We start from the raw sequence: 18,382 nt of genomic DNA, 5'->3' as shown, positions 1-18,382 counted from the left end.
AGCATGATGGTATTTGCGAGGATGGTCAGTACCATGTGCTGGTGAGGATGCAGGATATGTGCAGAGTTTCAAAGGGAGATGAGGTGAGAGATGGAGGCCTGGTAGAAGGTTTGGACTTTGGGCACATAGTTCTGTAAGTGCTAAGTAAGTGATGTTTTGGGGGAGACTGGAGAATTGCCATGATCAAAACAGTGTTGTAGAAAGATCACTACTGACACTAGTGAAGGTTGGATTAGAGAGATGAGGGGTTAAATGTAGTAGATTAACTATCTTACAGTACCATCCGTACTGAGGACACAAGTAACAAGAGAAGGGCATAGAAAGAGCAATAGGGCACTGCGGCGTGAGCACATGCTTAGCTTGAAGTGTGATTGGACCTTCCATGTAGGATTGTTTTGTAGGCATTGAAAATTTAAAGATGTTGCTTTGAGAATCATCATAGAAAAATTGTTGATACCATTTAAGTGGCTGAGACAGCCCAGGGAGAAAATGTAATTCCTCCTCAGCTATCACTGGTCTCTTTTCCCACACTAGTACTTTTACATTCTAACCAGAGTCTAAGAGTTGAGTTTTCTCTGGCCCTATTCTATGCCCACATCCCCTACACAAGGCCATTGATCTTATTAACTGATAAGAGTATAATTAGTCCTGAGAGCCGCCTTCTAAGGAGGCATTTCTTTCCAGTACTTGAACAATGCACAGTGATTGAACCATTATCCAAGCACTGATTGGCTAGATGAGGAAAAGGAAATCCTCTCCCTCTCTTCCAGTGACCAGGCTGGCCCCTTGTCCATTGTGTCTGGTCCAAGCAGACAGCTTACATAAACTTGTACTCTCTGGGGGGATCTTCCACTTCTTGGTCCTGGAGGTGTTCAGGAAGGACAGGATGGCCCCTTTAGCACATTTCCTTCCTCACTAGTAGTCTAAGAAAACCTGGAATAGGGCCATAGTTGATAGATTGGCCTAAAAAAATAGTAATAATTGTCCATTGTTCTCCCTAGTCCTCTCATTACCCTTTTTAGAAGCTAAAAGCAGCAGTCCTGGAAGCATTTATATTTTCCAAAGTTTTTGTAACAAATATGTATTAATTTTATAATCAGAAAAAAGTTTTATATAAAAATATTGTGCTGCTTCTGCCATTACTATGAAAGATGTCATCCTTCTCAGTATGATCCCTATCCACTGACCCCGTCCCTGTTGCCCTGAAGGGACTGTGAAGTGTTTAAATGTTTCTTATATTATGGACCCTTTAGGAATCTGTTGCAGTTGTTAGTTAACTCCTTTCTATGGAATTGTACTTTTCTGAGGCTTCAGAACTGACTGATATCAATTAATTCCCTTAAAAGGCAAAGAACAGAAAAGGAATAGCTCTATGTTTTTTTTAAGAGAAGAAAAAAACCAACCAATTCACTGATAGTGAACTAATAGTGAAGAATAGTAATTCATTCTTGAGGAATTTCTTTGAGTTGTTTGAAAAGTGGCTGCATTGAAGCAGATGTTTATATGCATTTAATTGTTATAAGAGATACATTGAAGAACAACTTAAAGACTTGACTCTAAAACAGCACTTTTATTTGTTTTTTTTGTTTTGTTTTTTTTTTTTAAATATATTTTATTGATATTTTACAGAGAGGAAGGGAGAGGGATAGAGAGCTAGAAACATCGATGAGAGAGAAACATCAATCAGCTGCCTCCTGCACACCCCCCACTGGGGATGTGCCCGCAACCAAGGTACGTGCCCTTGACCGGAATCGAACCCGGGACCCTTTAGTCCGCAGGCCGACTCTCTATCCACTGAGCCAAACCGGTTTCGGCAGCACTTTTATTTGTAATGCTTCCTTGGTTTACATCTATTTTAATCCTGAATTGGAAGCAGAATTTGGAAGCTGACAAGGTTGAACCTTAACACTTCTCTCCCTGACCAGGGAAAATACACGGTGCTTTTTTTTTTTTTTTTTTAAGTGATTTTGGGACTATCAGTCTTTTTTAATAAGTGATGATGTTACTTGAGAAATTAGGGTATATCATCTAGGAAAATTTTCTAGGGTTCTACAAAACCAGTAGTCCCAGAGTCTCTGGGCTTAGCTGATGGTACTTATCTTTATGATGACTGGACCTTGATCCCTTGATTGCCTGGTGGTCCTGTGTCTGTGTCAGGACTGTTAAGATGGCCCCCTCCTTATAAGCTTTGATATGTGTGGTCGTCATGCTCCTTCTATGGATCACCTTCACTAATTTCTGTTGCTTTTCTGTCATCTCCAAGGCCCATCAGGTCCTTCTGCTCTGTACATGTTGATAGACTGTCCAGGTTCCTTCTTCATGCCTGACATTTGTGCCTTTGCTTATAGACTCTTTAGAATAGAGTGGACTTTGACTGTAGCTCTAGTGCTCTGAGTAAAGAGTCTCCCAACAGTGAGGACTTAGCTTTTCCTTGGTCATGGTTTCTCCCCTCTCCTATGCCCAAGTCAGTCTTCCCCATGCCTGCCCATGTGTGTGGAGCTTGGCCTCTCACATTGATTATCTCTTGTTACCCTAACTGTGGCCTCTGGGATATAGGAGGAGTTGGAAGGGAGGCAGATCACTCTTGGTTGTGGTGATCATGGAAGGTTTCAGAAGAGGTAAGGCTTGAGCCAGACCTTTCAGTGTGGGTAACTTAATGACAGATGAGCCTGACCGGCATGGCTCAGTGGTTGAGTTTGGACCTATGAACCAGGAGGTCACGGTTTGATTCCCAGTCAGGGCACATGCCTGGGTTGCGGGCTTGATCCCCAATAGGGGGCGTGTGGGAGGCAGCCGATCAATGATTCTTTCTCATCACTGATGTTTCTATCTCTCTCTCTCTCTCCCTTCCTCTCTGATAGCAATAAAAATATGTATTTTTAAATGACAGATGAAAATTCTATCCCTGTACAGCAGTGGGGAGGAGAGAAGAAAAGCCCTGTGTGTCTTTAGGGGCATTCCGAGTGTTCTGGCTATTGTGGCAGGCTTGTGAGGCAGAGTGCAGGGAGCTAATGTTAGGCAACTTGTCTGCCCCCATAGGTAGTGGAGAGAACTAAATGCAATTCATTGTACTCTTCCCCTTTTCACTAAAGCAGTTTTTCAGTATGTTGCCAGGGAAAGAGAATGGGACAATGGAGTTTGACCTGTTTTTATATCTCATTTTTGTCACATACTAACAATAACCAGGAGCAATTTTCCTTACCTCTCAGAATTTTAATTTATGTTTAAAATTGTGATAAAGCCCGCCGAAACCGGTTTGGCTCAGTGGATAGAGCGTCGGCCTGCGGACTGAAGGGTCCCGGGTTTGATTCCGGTCAAGGGCATGTACCTTGGTTGCGGGTACATCCCCAGTAGGGTGTGTGCAGGAGGCAGCTGATCGATGTTTCTCTCTCATCAATGTTTCTAACTCTCTATCCTTCTCCCTTCCTCTCTGTAAAAAAGCAATAAAATATATTTTTTAAAAAATTGTGATAAAGCCCCATTTATAGGATTGTTGTGAAATAAACTAAGATTGTATAAAGGATTAGTTTTCTCCTTTTTGTTATGTAGTCTCACTACTCAGAAGTCTTCTCTGAGGACACAGAACATTCCCTAGCACAGTATCAAGGCTTTCACAATCTGACAGAACTATGCCCTTCAAGCCTTACCCCTGCCCCAACCATCTCAACTTCAGCCACATTGCACTGCTCATAGTTCCTTGAGTTGATTTCCTGCTCTCCTGCCTGGCCCTCACACCTCTGCTCTTTTGGGCGTCTCCCAGGAATACGTTTTGTCCTCTTTCCCAGTCTTCTTCATTCCCTAGCCCCTGCTCAAATATTATCTATTTCTGAAATCTAACCCACAAACCTTGCCCCAGAGCAACCTGCTCCAAATTCCTATAGTCCTTACTAGCTATAGAATTCCTTTTCTGTGTTGTGCTCTTAATTACCTTTTAAGGTTGTCCTCAACTCCCACCTTAGATACTAAATCTTACATCTACAAAGCTGTCCAGCATAGCAATGAGTAACATTAGGTACATGATAAATATTTGTCAGTTTAATCTTGTAGGTGACTTGTTCAGGAATGAAGAAAACTTGTATCTTAACAGAAGACATTTGTGCCTGTGGTGGTTTTACATTAATACAGAGGGAATTGAAACTCCTCAGAGAGGAATCCTTACAGAGGTTTAAAACAGTAAAGGGAGTTATTTCTTAAGTTCTTTACAATCCTCCTGAAACCCATTTTTTCCCCCTCCTTTAAGACAAAGATGGTTGATTATCAAGACTTCTCTTTATTACTCCCAAAGGCATGTGAGAATGGAAAGCTTGTCCAAAAACTCTAGTTTATAATATGGTATCTTTGAAAGAGACAAAGGTACAAGGTATTAATACAAATATAAATATTCAAATATTCACATGATCTGTCAAGTGAGTGGAGACAGTCTTTATGCAACTACAGTCTTCAGTGCAGATTTTTAAAGTTGCTTTGAGGCTTATGTTTTGTCAGATTCAAGATGCCCATCTCTACACACCAGACATAACAATTTTCAAGTGAGCTGTTAAATTTTTTTCACAGCAAGTAATGTAAAGGAGGAACTGGCTCATAGAGTCAGTTTATTCATCTCTCTAATGCAGTGGTTCTCAACTAGAGAGATGAGCCAGTTCTGAAAATTTGCCCCAAACATGTGGCTATGTCAGGAGACATTTTTGTTTGTCACAGTTGGGGAATGTGACTTAGCATCTAGTGGGTGGAAGCCAAGAGTGCTCCTCAATGTCCTGCAATGTTCATGACTTCCCCCACAACAAAGAATCATTGAACCAAACTGTTAAAGAGTCCTGAGGTTGAGAAACTTTGCTCTGGTGAGGAGTAAAGGACATTAATTCATAGACTCTTAGAGAAGAAAACAAATCTTTTATGGAAAGGCGCCAACTGGAACCTGATCTTCTGTTTGTTTGCCTCAAATGTTCTCTCCCTGCAATCATTCCACTTATCTAAATCTTTCCTTCCCCAGCTTCAAGTATTAATTGCTCTATGAAGCCTTGTTAATCTGCTGTAGTCCCCTTAATCTCTAGATTACTGTAGGAAATTTAGTTTGCCACTTGATTAAAAATTATCTGATACTCTTATTTCTTGTCTCTTCCTTGCCCAAATTAATAAGCTCTTCAAGGATAGTGAATCTTTTGTTTCCATAATACCTGCCTCAGTGTTGTGTAGGAGGTAGGCAATCAGTATGTCATGATCCATGTGAGGCTTTGAAGAGAAGATACTGTGTGCTGAGACACTGTGTATGTCACTGAGATACATGAATGTTACATCAATTAGTAAACCTACCCACCTTTCCAGAGGCCTAAGGAATGGCAGGGAAGGAGGCAGCCTTTGTAGGTCTATAGGATCTCTATATACATTGTTAGTTATCCAAATGTAAAAACAGAACTTTAAAAAACAAAACTCTGAGGCAAAAAAAGAAAAAGAAAAAGGTTATCTTAGGTAATCTTATACAGGAGAAGTACAGATTGGTAGTTACAAAAGTCATCCTATCTAATAAAAGAGTAATATGCAAATTAACAATCACTCCGCTACACCCACAAGCCACACCCACAAGCCACGCCCACCAGCCAATCAGGAGAAAATATGCAAATAAACCCAACCAAGATGGCTATGGCCACAGAGAGCAGGAGAGAGGCTTGGGTTTCCCCAGCAATGGAGGAAGCCAAGCTTTCCGCCTGTCCTTGCCGGCCTAGGCCTCCACTCAAGGCTACAAAGTTTCAATGATAGAAGATACATAAACCCAAACAGAAATGGCAGCAGCCACGGAGCTGGAAAGAGCAGGAGGCTAGGGTTGCCTCCGGTGATGGAGGAAGCCAAGCTTCTGCAGCCTTGGCCAGCCCAGGCCTCTGCTTAAGGCTACAAAGTTTCAATTATAGAAGATACATAAATCCCAACAGAAATGGCTGCTGCCACGGAGCAAGCAGAAGGCTTGGCTCTGCTCCAGGCTACAAAGTTTCAATTGTAGAAGATAAATAAACCCCAGATACCAGGGCCTCTGCTTGGGTTGCCAGGGGGCGTGGCCGGCCTGCAAACCACCACAGGCCCCTTGCCCAGGCCGCCCCACGCCCCAAGGGAACCCCCACCGTGATCCGGGACACCCTTCAGGGCAAACCAGCTGGCCCCCACCCGTGCACCAGGCCTCTATCCCATCTAATAAAAGAGTAATATGCAGATTGACCATCACTCCAACACACAAGATGGCTGCCCCCATGTGGTCAAAGATCCTGCCCTTATGTGGACACAAGATGGCCACCACATGATGGCCAGCAAGGGAGGGCAGTTGGGAGGGACCAGGCCTGCAAGGGAGGGCAGTTGGGGGTGATTAAGCCTGCAGGGGAGGGCAGTTAGGGATGACCAAGCCGGAAGAGGAGGGAAGTTGGGGGCAACCAGGCCTGCAGGGAAAAGCAGTTGGGAGGGACCCAGGCCTGCAGGGGAGCGCAGTTGGGGGGGACTCAGGCCTGCAGGGGAGAGCAGTTGGGGGGGCCAGACCTGCAGGGGAGGGCAGTTAGGGGTGACCAGGCCTGCAGGGGAGGGCAGTTAGGGCCAACAGGCTGGCAGGGGAGCAGTTAGGCATCAATCAGGCTGGCAGGGGAGAGGTTAGGGGGTGATCAGGCAGGCAGAAGCAGTTAGGGACAATCAGGAAGGCAGGCAAGCAGTTGGGAGCCAGCAGTCCTGGATTGTGAGAGGGATCGGGCCTAAACGGGCAGTCGGACATCCCTTGAGGGGTCCCAGATTGGAGAGGGTGCAGGTTGGGCTGAGGGACACCCCCCTCCCCCATGCACGAATTTCATGCACCGGGCCTCTAGTGGGGATATAAAATATAGCATAGGAAATATAGTCAATAATGTAATAACTATGTCTGGTTCCAGGTGGGTACTGGAAATATCGGGAGAAACACTTTGTAAAGTATATTATTGTCTAACCACTACGCTGCTGAAACTAAAACAAAATAATATTGATGCACACTGTAATTGAAAAAAATAAGACAAAAATTTAAATATACAGAACCATTTGGTTATGAGATAGAGGAGGGGAGAACTCAATAACATATTACTAATTTTAGGCTTTCAAAATATTATCTCAAATAATCAGATAAATTTGATCTCTCTTGACCAATAATTTTGTGAAGAACAAGTGATATTTTGAAATGAGGGCACAAGTAAGTAGGATTATCCTATCGCTAGGGTAGCTGATTGTGATGTCAGAGTACATTTTTATGGTACCATTTTAAGTGTAAAACCTTGTGTCCTGATGGAAAGTTGACAGATTTGTATGTGTTGCCATTTAAACAGTGTTAATTCATTATCGAATTATAAGTTACTCAGAAGTGTTGGCCAGTTGATTTGCTGGACTCTCTAAGGATTCCTTATCCTACAGTGTTGCCTTTGGGGGATTCTGCTCTGATATATATGACTGCACAAAAACTTTATTCTTCTTTACTGAGCTTCAAGAGTAAAAGGGTCCATCAGTTGGAAAGGACTTGGGAGTGTAATGTAAATGAAAATGAATTTTTAAAAAGTTTAAGGTTTAGAAACTAATTGTTTCTTGCTCTTTCTTAATTTGCTTCATTGTGGCCTGAGGTGAATGGAGTCCTTTGTTTTGGTTCATCCAAACTGCTCTCTTTAATGTGTGTTCTGGACCATTCCCAAGAAATGCTGTAGGCTTATGTTGAAGGTCTGGGATCTGAGAAAAAAACAGAGCTTGGAGGTGTCAGACAGTGTGCTACTGCTCAGCTAAAGATTCAGGCATCTATGCTTTGTACAGTTATAAAACTGGGAACCTTCCCACCCAATAAAATGGTAATGATTTTTGTTTTTTGTTTTTTTAAATTGAGCATTTCTTTTGAATAAAAAGAAAACGTGAGGAAGGGCCACTAGGGGGCAGAATAGTCACACTTCCAGGTGTAATTCATTCTGCTAGAGTGAGACCAGTCAGAACACATTTACTAATGCTTATCAATATAGGAATTTGTAAAACAATGGAGTACCTACTTTAGGGTGCATACTAATCAGCAGAAGAGCTTTTTAAAAATGCAGCTTCCTGGGCCTCTACCCTCAAATATTCTGATTTGGTAGCTCTGGATGGGATCCAGGATTCTCTTGGATTTTATTTAGAGAAACCCTGATCTTAATATTTTGGGCATTGTTGCCTGATTATCTTTTCTCTTAGGATTTGAAAGCAAAATGATTATTTTGGAGGAAAACACTTAATAGAAAGCAAGGTTTAGGGGAACTAGAAAGTTGTTATTTTAAGATCTTTGTTTAACAAGTTTCAAAGGACACTGGCTTTGTAAAGATTCAGAATCAAAGCTACTTGTTTTTGTGTGGAATTATTCTTCAGTCAGTAAAAATGATAGAATCCTTAGGCTATAAGTCTAAAAATTTTTAATTAAATATCCCTTTCATGACTTTCTCACAGTGCAAGCTACTTTATGACATCCAAAATTAACCTTTGGATGTCATAAAGACCCCACAGAAAACGTCTTGGCATTGTGAATTGTAGTTGCAGAGACCTTCTGAGTGGAGTTTATGGAATCCCATCATCATCTTGAACAAGTATAGAGAGATTCCTCTATATGTAAATATCCAACTATGGGAAATACACATTGTCCTTCTAGCAAGGGTGCTGATTTTATTTTCACCAGTGCCCCCAAAGAGCAGTGCATCCTTGAGGGGAAAGTTTTGCCATTGCTCTTAAATGGAAAGAAGAATGTGGTAAAATCATTCAAATATGTGATGACACAGCTCAAAAAGTTAGAGAGCTGGGGTGAGGGGCAAGAACAGTGAAACTTGGTTCTGAAGCTGGGGTTTTGACCAATGAAAGGAAGATAGTATTTTTTCAGATGTATATAAAAGCAGTGTATCTTTTCTTATTCTCTCCTGGGCATTCTTTTCCCCAAGAATATAACCCTCCATCCTTACATATCTCATACAAATATTTTTTAGTGTTACTTTCTCCATCCTAGTTTTCAAGGTTCTTCTGTGATTGTACTAGTATGTGGATGAAAAAGAAAGCTCTGTAACCACACACACACACACACACACACACACATGCAGATATCAAAAATAATTTTTTAAATGAAAGGCTAAAACTCTAGAATGTCATTTTAGGTATGATTTTATAGAAATGGGAAGATTCTTAGAAATGCTGCTGTGTTTACAATAAACTTTAGTTATTATCACTTTTAATAATCTCTATATGTTATTAATCTTAACAGTGCTCCTAAAGTTTGATGCTAATATGAATTACTATACCCAAGTAATCCTCCCAGTAGAGGAATCTCTACAAGAGATTTGACTCTTTGAAAGTTCAATAAATCCAATAATGTTAATCACTTGGGAAGCCTGCTTATAGTTAATATCTGGAACAGATAATAAAATGAGAATCTGTGCACTATTAATTATGGAGCTCAGGACATATAGTGTTAACTTTATTGTAGAGAATTGCTCTGGCTCACATAATATAAAAAATTGGATCCTTACAAAATCGATAGACTAATGAATAGCCAGAGATCCTCAAACTGTCTTAGTTGTAGGTATGCCAAGAGTGGATTTTCCCTTCAGCATTTGGGGCAGCCAGGAGAACCTTGGGGTGGTGAGTCCGGGGTTGATCATCTCTGCCTCTTCATCCATTTCCCCCTAGTGTCATGGAAACATGTGTTCTGTTTGTGCTGTTATGTGACAAAGGTTGGGAAGCACTGTAAAGACCATGTCCTTTAATTCTTTCTAGTTTCCGTTCATAATTTCATGATCAGTACCCTTCAAAATGTTACTAGTATTCTCTCTTGATTTTTATCTAGAAAAACATCTTATGCAGCAGCATTATCAATGTCTACTTTGAAATACTTTGTAAAATGAAGTATGCAGGTTCCTTCTAAAGTTTTACCCTAAGGTGACTTAAAAATAAAAATAGTTTTTAAAAACATTTAGGCCGTCATGTATTTTGTAATACAGTTGGGTCACTGCTGATTCCCAAGATACATGTGTTTAAACAGAAGCTTTCTCATTCATCACCAGCCTAAACTTTCATCCATATTTATTTAATGATGATGCAAGCCCACAGCATTGGTGTTGTAGTTCATCACCATGGAAGTGTTTCTGTCAACAAATCCTCGCTTGGCTATCATGAAATTGATTTTGAAGGGAAAAGGAGGATAATTGTGAAATACTTCTTTTACTTCTAAAGATCTTTACAGTTTGCCTAAATGTGTCCAAATGAATTGTGTTTAAAATCAATAACTAGCAATAAAATTAACCAAGCTAAATCAACAGTTACAAGGTTGGAAAGGGAAAATGGCAATGAGCTACTCTGTCTAAAATCATTTTTTTGGAAGGTGACTGGGGAACCTGGTTTGTAATTTAAAATCTTCCTCTGAAAGCTGCTGTTCTCTGATATAGAAGTATGGATTAAGCTCTGAGAATCCCATGAGCCAGATACCAGAATTTTTAGGCTGTCTCACCTACCTTATAAATGGCATAACAATAATCACAGAGGAAACTTCTCTCAACATACTCTAAGATCTCTTTTAAACATGCCTTTTCTATAACTTGTGTTTGTAACTATCTTGGTTTTTATTTGCTTGTTAAAAAGTTAAAAAAACAACACATGGTTAAGTTGTAAGCTTCTAAAGGCAGCCATTTAAAAGCAAGGTAGGAAGCACCTACCTTAAGTAATCCAAATGATTTGAGGAACCAAATAGGGAAAAGGAACAAAAATGACATTTTTGCTTTGAAACCATGTTCAAGAGTACTTGTCATAGTGGCCAGGTCTAGGTTTGAGTGTAGACATATATGTTTTATGGAGATTTTCATCTATTATAGAAATACAGTCAACTCTTGATTGTCAAGGTAACTTTTATTACTTGTATTTCCAAATGTACTTTTTCTGGCTTCCTATCACATTTCAAAGTTTTTACTTTCACCATCAGCTCATTTGCTCACAAAAGCAAATTATTTAATATTTTTTTATTCAGTTATTATCAGTACATTAAGTTCCTAAGTTCCTAACATGTGTGAAGCATTGTGCTGGGCACCAGAGATATTGAGAGATATCTCCAACACGAAGTTAAGTTTGCTCCTGAGAGGTCTTATAGTTCGCGTTGAAATCATAAAATTTTATTTATTTAAACCACTTTCTCTGCATTTATATGTGATCAAAAGTTGACTGTAAGTGGGAAGTAAGTTCTCTGCTCTTTTTTTTTTCTTTTAAGGAAGAATTAATAGACATTATGAACAGGAAATAAAATTCTACTGTCCATGCAAAAATATAACACAAAATGACCAAAAGAAAATTCAGCAAGCAATGGTAAAAATAACAAATTATTTACTGTTTTATAATGTTAAGGTATTTCACCAAGACAAGTTGCAATCAAATTAATGTGAGTTATGGAAAATGAAATACATAAAGATGTATTTATACAAGTGCAGACTAAATATTTTTCATACAGGTATGTAAATGAAAAGATATACAGTAAGTGCACACTTGATATGATTATGCAGGCAACAGTTAGTTTCAGGTACTGTTGAATAGTTCATGCACAAACCTTCCCAAAGTACAAGTTCATTCAGTCTTTGGGGGATGTGGAGGGATAATTAAAGAGGACTGAGTTCCTTGCAATAATATCAGTATAGACTGGATGAGGGTCAGTTATATATATTACTTACTGTAATTTGTGATTGTCGAGGAAGAGGTGTGGCTGTTGGTGTGATAGTAATACTGCTGGTGACTTTATTGGTTGTTTTGTTTAGTGCCCCATTAGTTATGCCTTGAGTTCGGTTATCCTGCGGTGGTGTTGAAGGGCTGGCAGGTCTCACGGGGCTGGCTACAGCTTGCATGTAAGGACTTCCTAAGTGAATGTGGATTTTATTATCCTCAGTAGTTATCACACTTGAACTATTACTGTTTGAACGTTGAAACTGCCATGATGACTGCCTGTCTGGAGAGACTCTGAAAATCGCGTGCTTGGCACTGATTTCTAGTGGCTCTGGGGAGCGTCCCTGCTCAGGAGAGCTCGCTGAACCAGTCACAGCCAAAACCTGAATAGGTGACATTGTCCTTTCTGGAGTTATGGAACCACAAGACTCTGGGGTCTGTGCTCTGGCAAAGGCTGCCATGGTAATTGGGGACATGCCTTGCTCTAAATTCATGAGGCCTTCGGCAGAGGTTTTGGATTTCACTGGTGTTATGGAGGCGTTCTGGAGGATGGTTATCCTTTGCTTTGGGGTGCCACAGTTTGGTATCACTGCAGTGCTTGTGTAAGAGTGAGGACTCTCTGTGGATGGACTTGTGATTTCAAGAGTGGCTGTGTTTTGAATATGGTCTGGAGTAACCTTAATATGAAGTGGCTGCCCGGGTGTGTGGCTTAGGACTAGATCTCCAGTTTGTACAAAGTTGCCATTGGATTTAGTTTGTATTTTTCCATTCTGAGGATGGCCCTCCTTGGATTTCATCCAAGGAATCCATAGCTTCCTGTTAATAGGACAGGGAGTAGATGAGTTGCACTTGAAGGACAGCACAGATTCCTCCTCATTCGGATCCTCTTCCTGGTCCTCACTCTCCTCATAAAACTGACCATTGATGACTGCCCGTTCCAGAGAAATGAGACTCTTGTAATCAGGCGGCTCATTGTCTGCTGCTTCTGTTTGAACTTCTTTAGAAAACACTTGAGGGTCAGAGATTTTTCTTCCATTGAGACTAGGCCGTAGACTCTTACTGAAATGCCGGTACCTCTCTAACTCTTTAGTGAGGTTTTCAATCTCTCTTCCTAAATCTCTGTTCCTGTTTTCTTGTTGATTGAGTTTCTTTTGCAAGACTGAATGGTCTCCCTGGAGGTGACATATCAGGTCCTCAGTTGCCATGTATTCATGAATTTTCTCTTTCAGTGCCTCCACTTCTCTTGAGAGGTGCCCTGATTTAGCTTCTTCTTCTTGAAGCCTTTTGAAAAGCCATTGTTCATGGCTAGACTCTGTCTTTTCTACCAACTGGTACTTGGCGAGTTCCATTTTAACATGTTCCAGCTCTTCAGATAAAAATTGAGCTTTGTCTCGTTCATTAGCATACCTTCTTTCTAGAGTCTCATATTCGTCTTCTGTTTTCATGAGGTCATCCTCAATGGCTTTCATATCCTTTAACTTCAGTCTCAGTTTTTCTACTTCTTGAGAGAGCTCTTTAATCTTATTGTTTTCTTGGTGTAATGTTGTTGTGGACTTACTAGAATCTTGATTTAAATTGTTTTTTAGGAAATCTTTCTCAACTGCTTCCAATGATTGAAGCCTATTTTTCAATAAATTAACTTTGGACAGGAGATCATTTCCCTTCTCTTCTTCTGCTTTCAATTTGTTTTTTAAATCATCTCTCTCCTTGGTTATACTGTACATTTTTTCTTCCACATCAGTTTTGGACTTCAGTGCCCTTTTAGTTTCCTCAATTAACTTCTCAGTAACTGTTGTCACTTTATTTTGCTCCACTTGAAGCTGAGAAGAAGCAGCTTGTAACTTATCTTCAGTTTGCTTTAATTTTTCACTCATTGTTTTCCGTTCATCTACTAGCATTACAGTTAATGTTTTCAGTTTAGTTAAATCTTCTTTTAGGGTGAATTCTGTCTTTTCCAGCCGATTTTCAATGGCTTCTAGCTCTTTGATCCTTACTTTTAAACTCTCCAGTTCTTGAGACAACTGCTTTGTGTTCATCCTTTCCTTTTCTAAGTTGCATTTCAGAGAGTAACATTCTTGTTTGCTTTTGTTGAAAGCATCTTCTAATTTTTCCAGAGCCATAATCCGTTTATTGAGTTTTTCAACCTCGAGTTTAAAGTCTTTACTCTGTGATGTTTCCTTTTCAAGCCTCTTATTGAGATCTCTGCACTGCTCCTCCATTTTTATGAGCTCTTCATCCTTCCCTTCCATTTCTAGGACTCGTTTCCTGAGGTCCTCTACCTCGGCCAAGATACCAGAGTTTCCATATTCTCCCTTGTTGATTTTTTCTTTTATATCTTGGAGCTCCTCTTCTGCTTTTCGTAGAGATCTGTTTGTTTCTTCTAACTCATCAATTTGCCGGCTGAGTGCTGCCAGCTTTTGGCGAAGCTGGCGATTTTGGCTGTCCTCATTGGTGAGCTTCGCCATAATTGTTTCTTGGTTCTGGTGAAACTTTGTGGTCTGCGTTTGCAGTTCTTTCTCTAGTCTGGTTGCCTTCTGTTCTTCTTCCTGAACTCTGGCTTCAGCAAGGGCTAGTTTAGCATGTGTTTCCTTCGTACTTGTGGTTAGGTCTCGGATTTTTTGTCTTTGAAGGGCAAGCTGTGCTGTCAGCCTTTGTTGTTCATCTACCACCATCAAAGCAAAAGACTTCAGTTTGGTCAACTCCTCTTTCAGGGCGGTGACCCTCTTCTCCTTTTCTTGCTCCTTTTTCTCCTGGGATTCCGTTTCTTGGTCAATCAGCTTCTTTAATCTGAAAAACACAAGAGTGCATTGGATTTTGTGATTGGTGCCTTAGTAACCTTATTAGCTCTGATTAAACATTTATGGAATTTAGAAAGATGTATTATCTCTTACAGAATACAGAAAGGAATTCCTGAATTTGATGGGGGTGGAGAATCTTGATAGTCATCTTGCTTTTCTGCTTTCACTGACCCCAACCCCCCTACCCCTCATTGACTGGTAACAGTTGCAGTTCACCAGGAGCCTTATTGGAAGAGTAAGGGTAAGAATATTTGGGTTAAATTGCATGTGTAGTTTACAATCTATAATAATAAAAGCATAATATGCTAATTAGACCGGACATCCTTCTGGACGACCTTCCAGACAAAGCCAGGGCTTCGAGGGAAGTCCGGGTCCTGGGTGCCTGCCAGTGGCCGGAGGGAAGCCTGGTTCCTGGGTGCCAGAGGGAAGCCATGCCAGAGGGAAACCGGTGCCGGCAGCCGAGGGAAGGAAGGCCTACTCTTGCACAAATTTCGTGCATCAGGCCTCTAGTCCCTTATAAACTACTTCTCAGCTTCCTCTTAGTCTCACCTGAAGGCGATAAAAACAGGCACAAGTTTTCGATTCAATTGGACTTGGCTTCAAGACTGACCCTCCTCTCACAGCTGATTAATCTGGACAGTAATATCTCTGAGCTTCAGTTTCCTCATATGAAAACTGGAGGCAATCATTGTATTATCTCAGGGATCATATGAAAATTAAATGAGGTAATTTGTCTTAAGATTGTCATAGTGCTGGCACATAGTAAGCATTTGATAAGTGTTCATTATTACTGTTGTTTTTTTATTAATGTGGTTATTATTATATTTATCAAATGGTTTGCGTGAACCATTAAAATACATGTACATTAATGTCTGGTGCTCAACTTCCTGATTTGTAGTTAAGATATAATTTTATTCACTGATGGACCTCTCTGCCAATTAAAACTCTGTTTACACTAGCATGACACTGCCAAAAATCACTTCACATATATCTTTGTCCCCATAGTGGATGGTAGTTGAATGAGGGGGATATAAGAAGCATCTGAAGGGGTTTAGAGTTTTTATAACATATGGCAAGAGCACAGGGTTTAATAGGAAAGAGCTTATTGATGAGATTTAGATACTAGAAATGATAGAGGAAAACTCTATTATCAGGAACTTAATGATCTTCTCTTAAAAATGATTCTATTGTAGTATTCTTTTTAACATTTTAAATGTGTTGGCATAACAGGAGGGCATTTTACATGAAATAAATTATCTCTTCCAAACACTGTTTTCCTCAGTAATAAGGTCACAGTTTTAAATTTGTGGCACTCTTAATTACATGGCAATGGGCTGATTATAGAGGGTGTAATTATAGCTTTGAAGTATTGTTATACAGAAGCTAAAATAGAATAGAATCCCCAAAGAATTGAACTAAAATACTTGTCATGGATGAAAAGTTATAAACATTTGTTTTCTGGTCAAGCATGAAGAGTGAATAACATTTTAATTTTATTTTTATTTATTGATTTTTACTAGTAGAAAGAGAGAGAGATTTGTTGTTCTACTTATTTATGCATTCATTGGTTGATTCTTGTATGTGTACTGACCAGGGATCAAACCCACAACGTTAGTGAATCAGGACAACACTCTAACCAGCTGAGTTACCCAACCAGGGCACATAATATTTTAATATATCTTTTCTATTAAGAATGAGTTAATTATTCAATGCATGTCTTTAATTCTTGCCAGAGAACCTTTTTTTTTGAAAGTTGTTTAAGGATCTGAGAGGACATTTAAACTAATTTGGGATAGGCTTCTTGGAAATAAGAGGTTTTTTTTTGAGATCCTAACTGTAATTACCCTACATAAGAGGAACATATTTAAAATAATTATATAATGTAAGAATTCCCAAGCTTTTTTTGTGGGGAGGATCCACTTTTAGTTTTTCCTGTTTTGAGAATCTGACAGGAGGCCTGGTCAAGGGCTGTGGCCTGTGAAATTCTGAAGAAGCTGGGCTGGATGCTGGGGTGGGGTTGATGATGATCTCATCCACAGTCTTGGCAAGAGACTTGGCAAGGCTTTCAGCCCTGTCCCTCTCCCTGCTTGAGACACCTGGGAGCCTGAGAAGAGAAACATGGTGGCTCCTTCCAGAATGGTCCTGGGACTTCACAACCCAGTGGCAGAACCCATGGGTAAATCGCTTTGGTGGTGAAATAGTTAGAGACTTTGGCAAAGTGTTTCTTCCTCCTACCTTAGCATTGAAATCATGTTAAATAGTGCGCTGAGGATAACTTCTATATCACATTTCTTAGAGTTTTATTAGAGAACAATTAAAAAAAACTTTTCAAGATTTCTTTTCAACTTATTAATGAATACATATGCTATTTTATTTTCATGAGAAGGAGGTGTGTTTCCTTAGGACAGTGGTCGGCAAACTCATTCGTCAACAGAGCCAAATATCAACAGTACAACGATTGAAATTTCTTTGGAGCCAAAAACCGACTTCTGCGCATGGGCCACGAAGTTTCAGTCGCACTGTATGTGCGTGCCCGCACGTGGTATTTTGTGCAAGAGCCACCCTCAAGGGGCCAGAGAGCCGCTGTGGCTCGTGAGCCGCAGTTTGCTGACCACTGCCTTAGGATATAGAAGAGGGAAGATTGTTTATCAATGTAATGAAAAGGCCATTAATATTGAATGGCAATTAGTGAATCTTGGCAGTGCCATGGCAGGCAAAAAGGATTTTGAAGAAGTTTGAAACGTTTCCAGGATTTTCAGCAGCAAGCATGATGCATGTTTTCCCGCATGGTGCAAACTCATGTATCTTTTTATGGTTTCTGAAAATTGCCTATTCCCAATCCCCATCTTAAAAGGTAGGCAATAAAAATGTTGATTTGAATACATTTGCTCCCAGCGTTTTCCTACTACTTTCTTCCTAACAATCTGCTACTAGTATTTCCCTGGGCTAGTCCATATGACAGTAAACAAGCTGGTTGGTTAAGCAGGTTAAGTGTGTCCAGGACAGAAATAGGAGTTTATACGCAGAAAGAGTTATACCCCCAGACATCATTTAGGATAGCCAACCACTGATGTAAACCTTTCAGAACCAGTCAGGTGCTTGTAATGCTATTATACATTGTGGGATTGTGTATATGTATGAGAGAGACTGGTGGAGAGAGACAAACTAGTTATGCTACTAGTATTGGAATTAGCACTTATTCTGATATGGTGAATGGGCTTACCCTAAATCATCCACTATTTCTTGCTTTATATCCAGGAGCATTTGAAGGTTGAACTGTGAGGTTAGTTTACGGTCTTGGAGAAAAGAAGTGTTTCTTTGCACACTTATCTTGTCTTTATAGAATTTGAAGCTGCAAGCCTTGCCTGTTGTATGCAGTGTCCTAAACAAGGAAGCTAATTGTCACACTGCTAATTACTAATGCAGGGATATCTATGTGTATGTACATGAATATATAAGTGTCTCCCTGTGTGTGTATGAACATATACACACATATTTGACTAGCAGTATTTTTTTGTCTTTCAAATATATATAGATGAATGCTTTCAGCAAATATTTGCTAAGTGTTAACTGTAATTTAGTCATTTAGTCATTTAAGGCCCACAATCATTGTCCAAAACTTTTGAAGCCAAATGTTTTCAAAATGCTAAAGTTTTCAAATTTTAGAAAGGCAGTTAGGAGCATCCACCATCAGCGCAGGAGCTGCCCCCTGGTGGTCAGTGCCGCTCAGCTGACAAATGGGCACCAGATGCCAGGCTGACGGCTGGTGAGCACAGCTGCCGTGGCACGAGCCTTTCCTGTGGACACTCCCCCTGTGCGCCTGAGCAGTGGTGGCAGTGGGGCTGGGATAAGTGGAAGCGGCGCCCAGCCCAGGCTCAGGCTCCTCCTTAGCTGCCTGCCGCTTC

The 18,382-nt window shown here is 40.3% G+C and overlaps 2 protein-coding genes across 3 annotated transcripts in view; one reads left to right on the top strand and one right to left on the bottom strand.

Annotated features, from left to right (window-relative positions):
• CMSS1 (cms1 ribosomal small subunit homolog) overlaps window positions 1-18,382 on the top strand; it is a 415,355-nt gene that overhangs the window by 17,212 nt on the left and 379,761 nt on the right. The window lies entirely within an intron of this gene.
• FILIP1L (filamin A interacting protein 1 like) overlaps window positions 1-18,382 on the bottom strand; it is a 337,453-nt gene that overhangs the window by 8,962 nt on the left and 310,109 nt on the right. The window contains exon 5 of the mRNA XM_080654113.1: window positions 11,691-14,466. Coding sequence (XP_080510239.1) covers window positions 11,691-14,466 — 2,776 coding nt within the window. The remainder of the gene's footprint in view (window positions 1-11,690; window positions 14,467-18,382) is intronic.

The sequence above is a fragment of the Plecotus auritus genome (assembly GCF_963455305.1).
Source record: "Plecotus auritus genome assembly, chromosome: 2".
Classification (NCBI taxonomy): domain Eukaryota; kingdom Metazoa; phylum Chordata; class Mammalia; order Chiroptera; family Vespertilionidae; genus Plecotus; species Plecotus auritus.
This window is presented reverse-complemented; position numbering and strand designations above follow the sequence as displayed.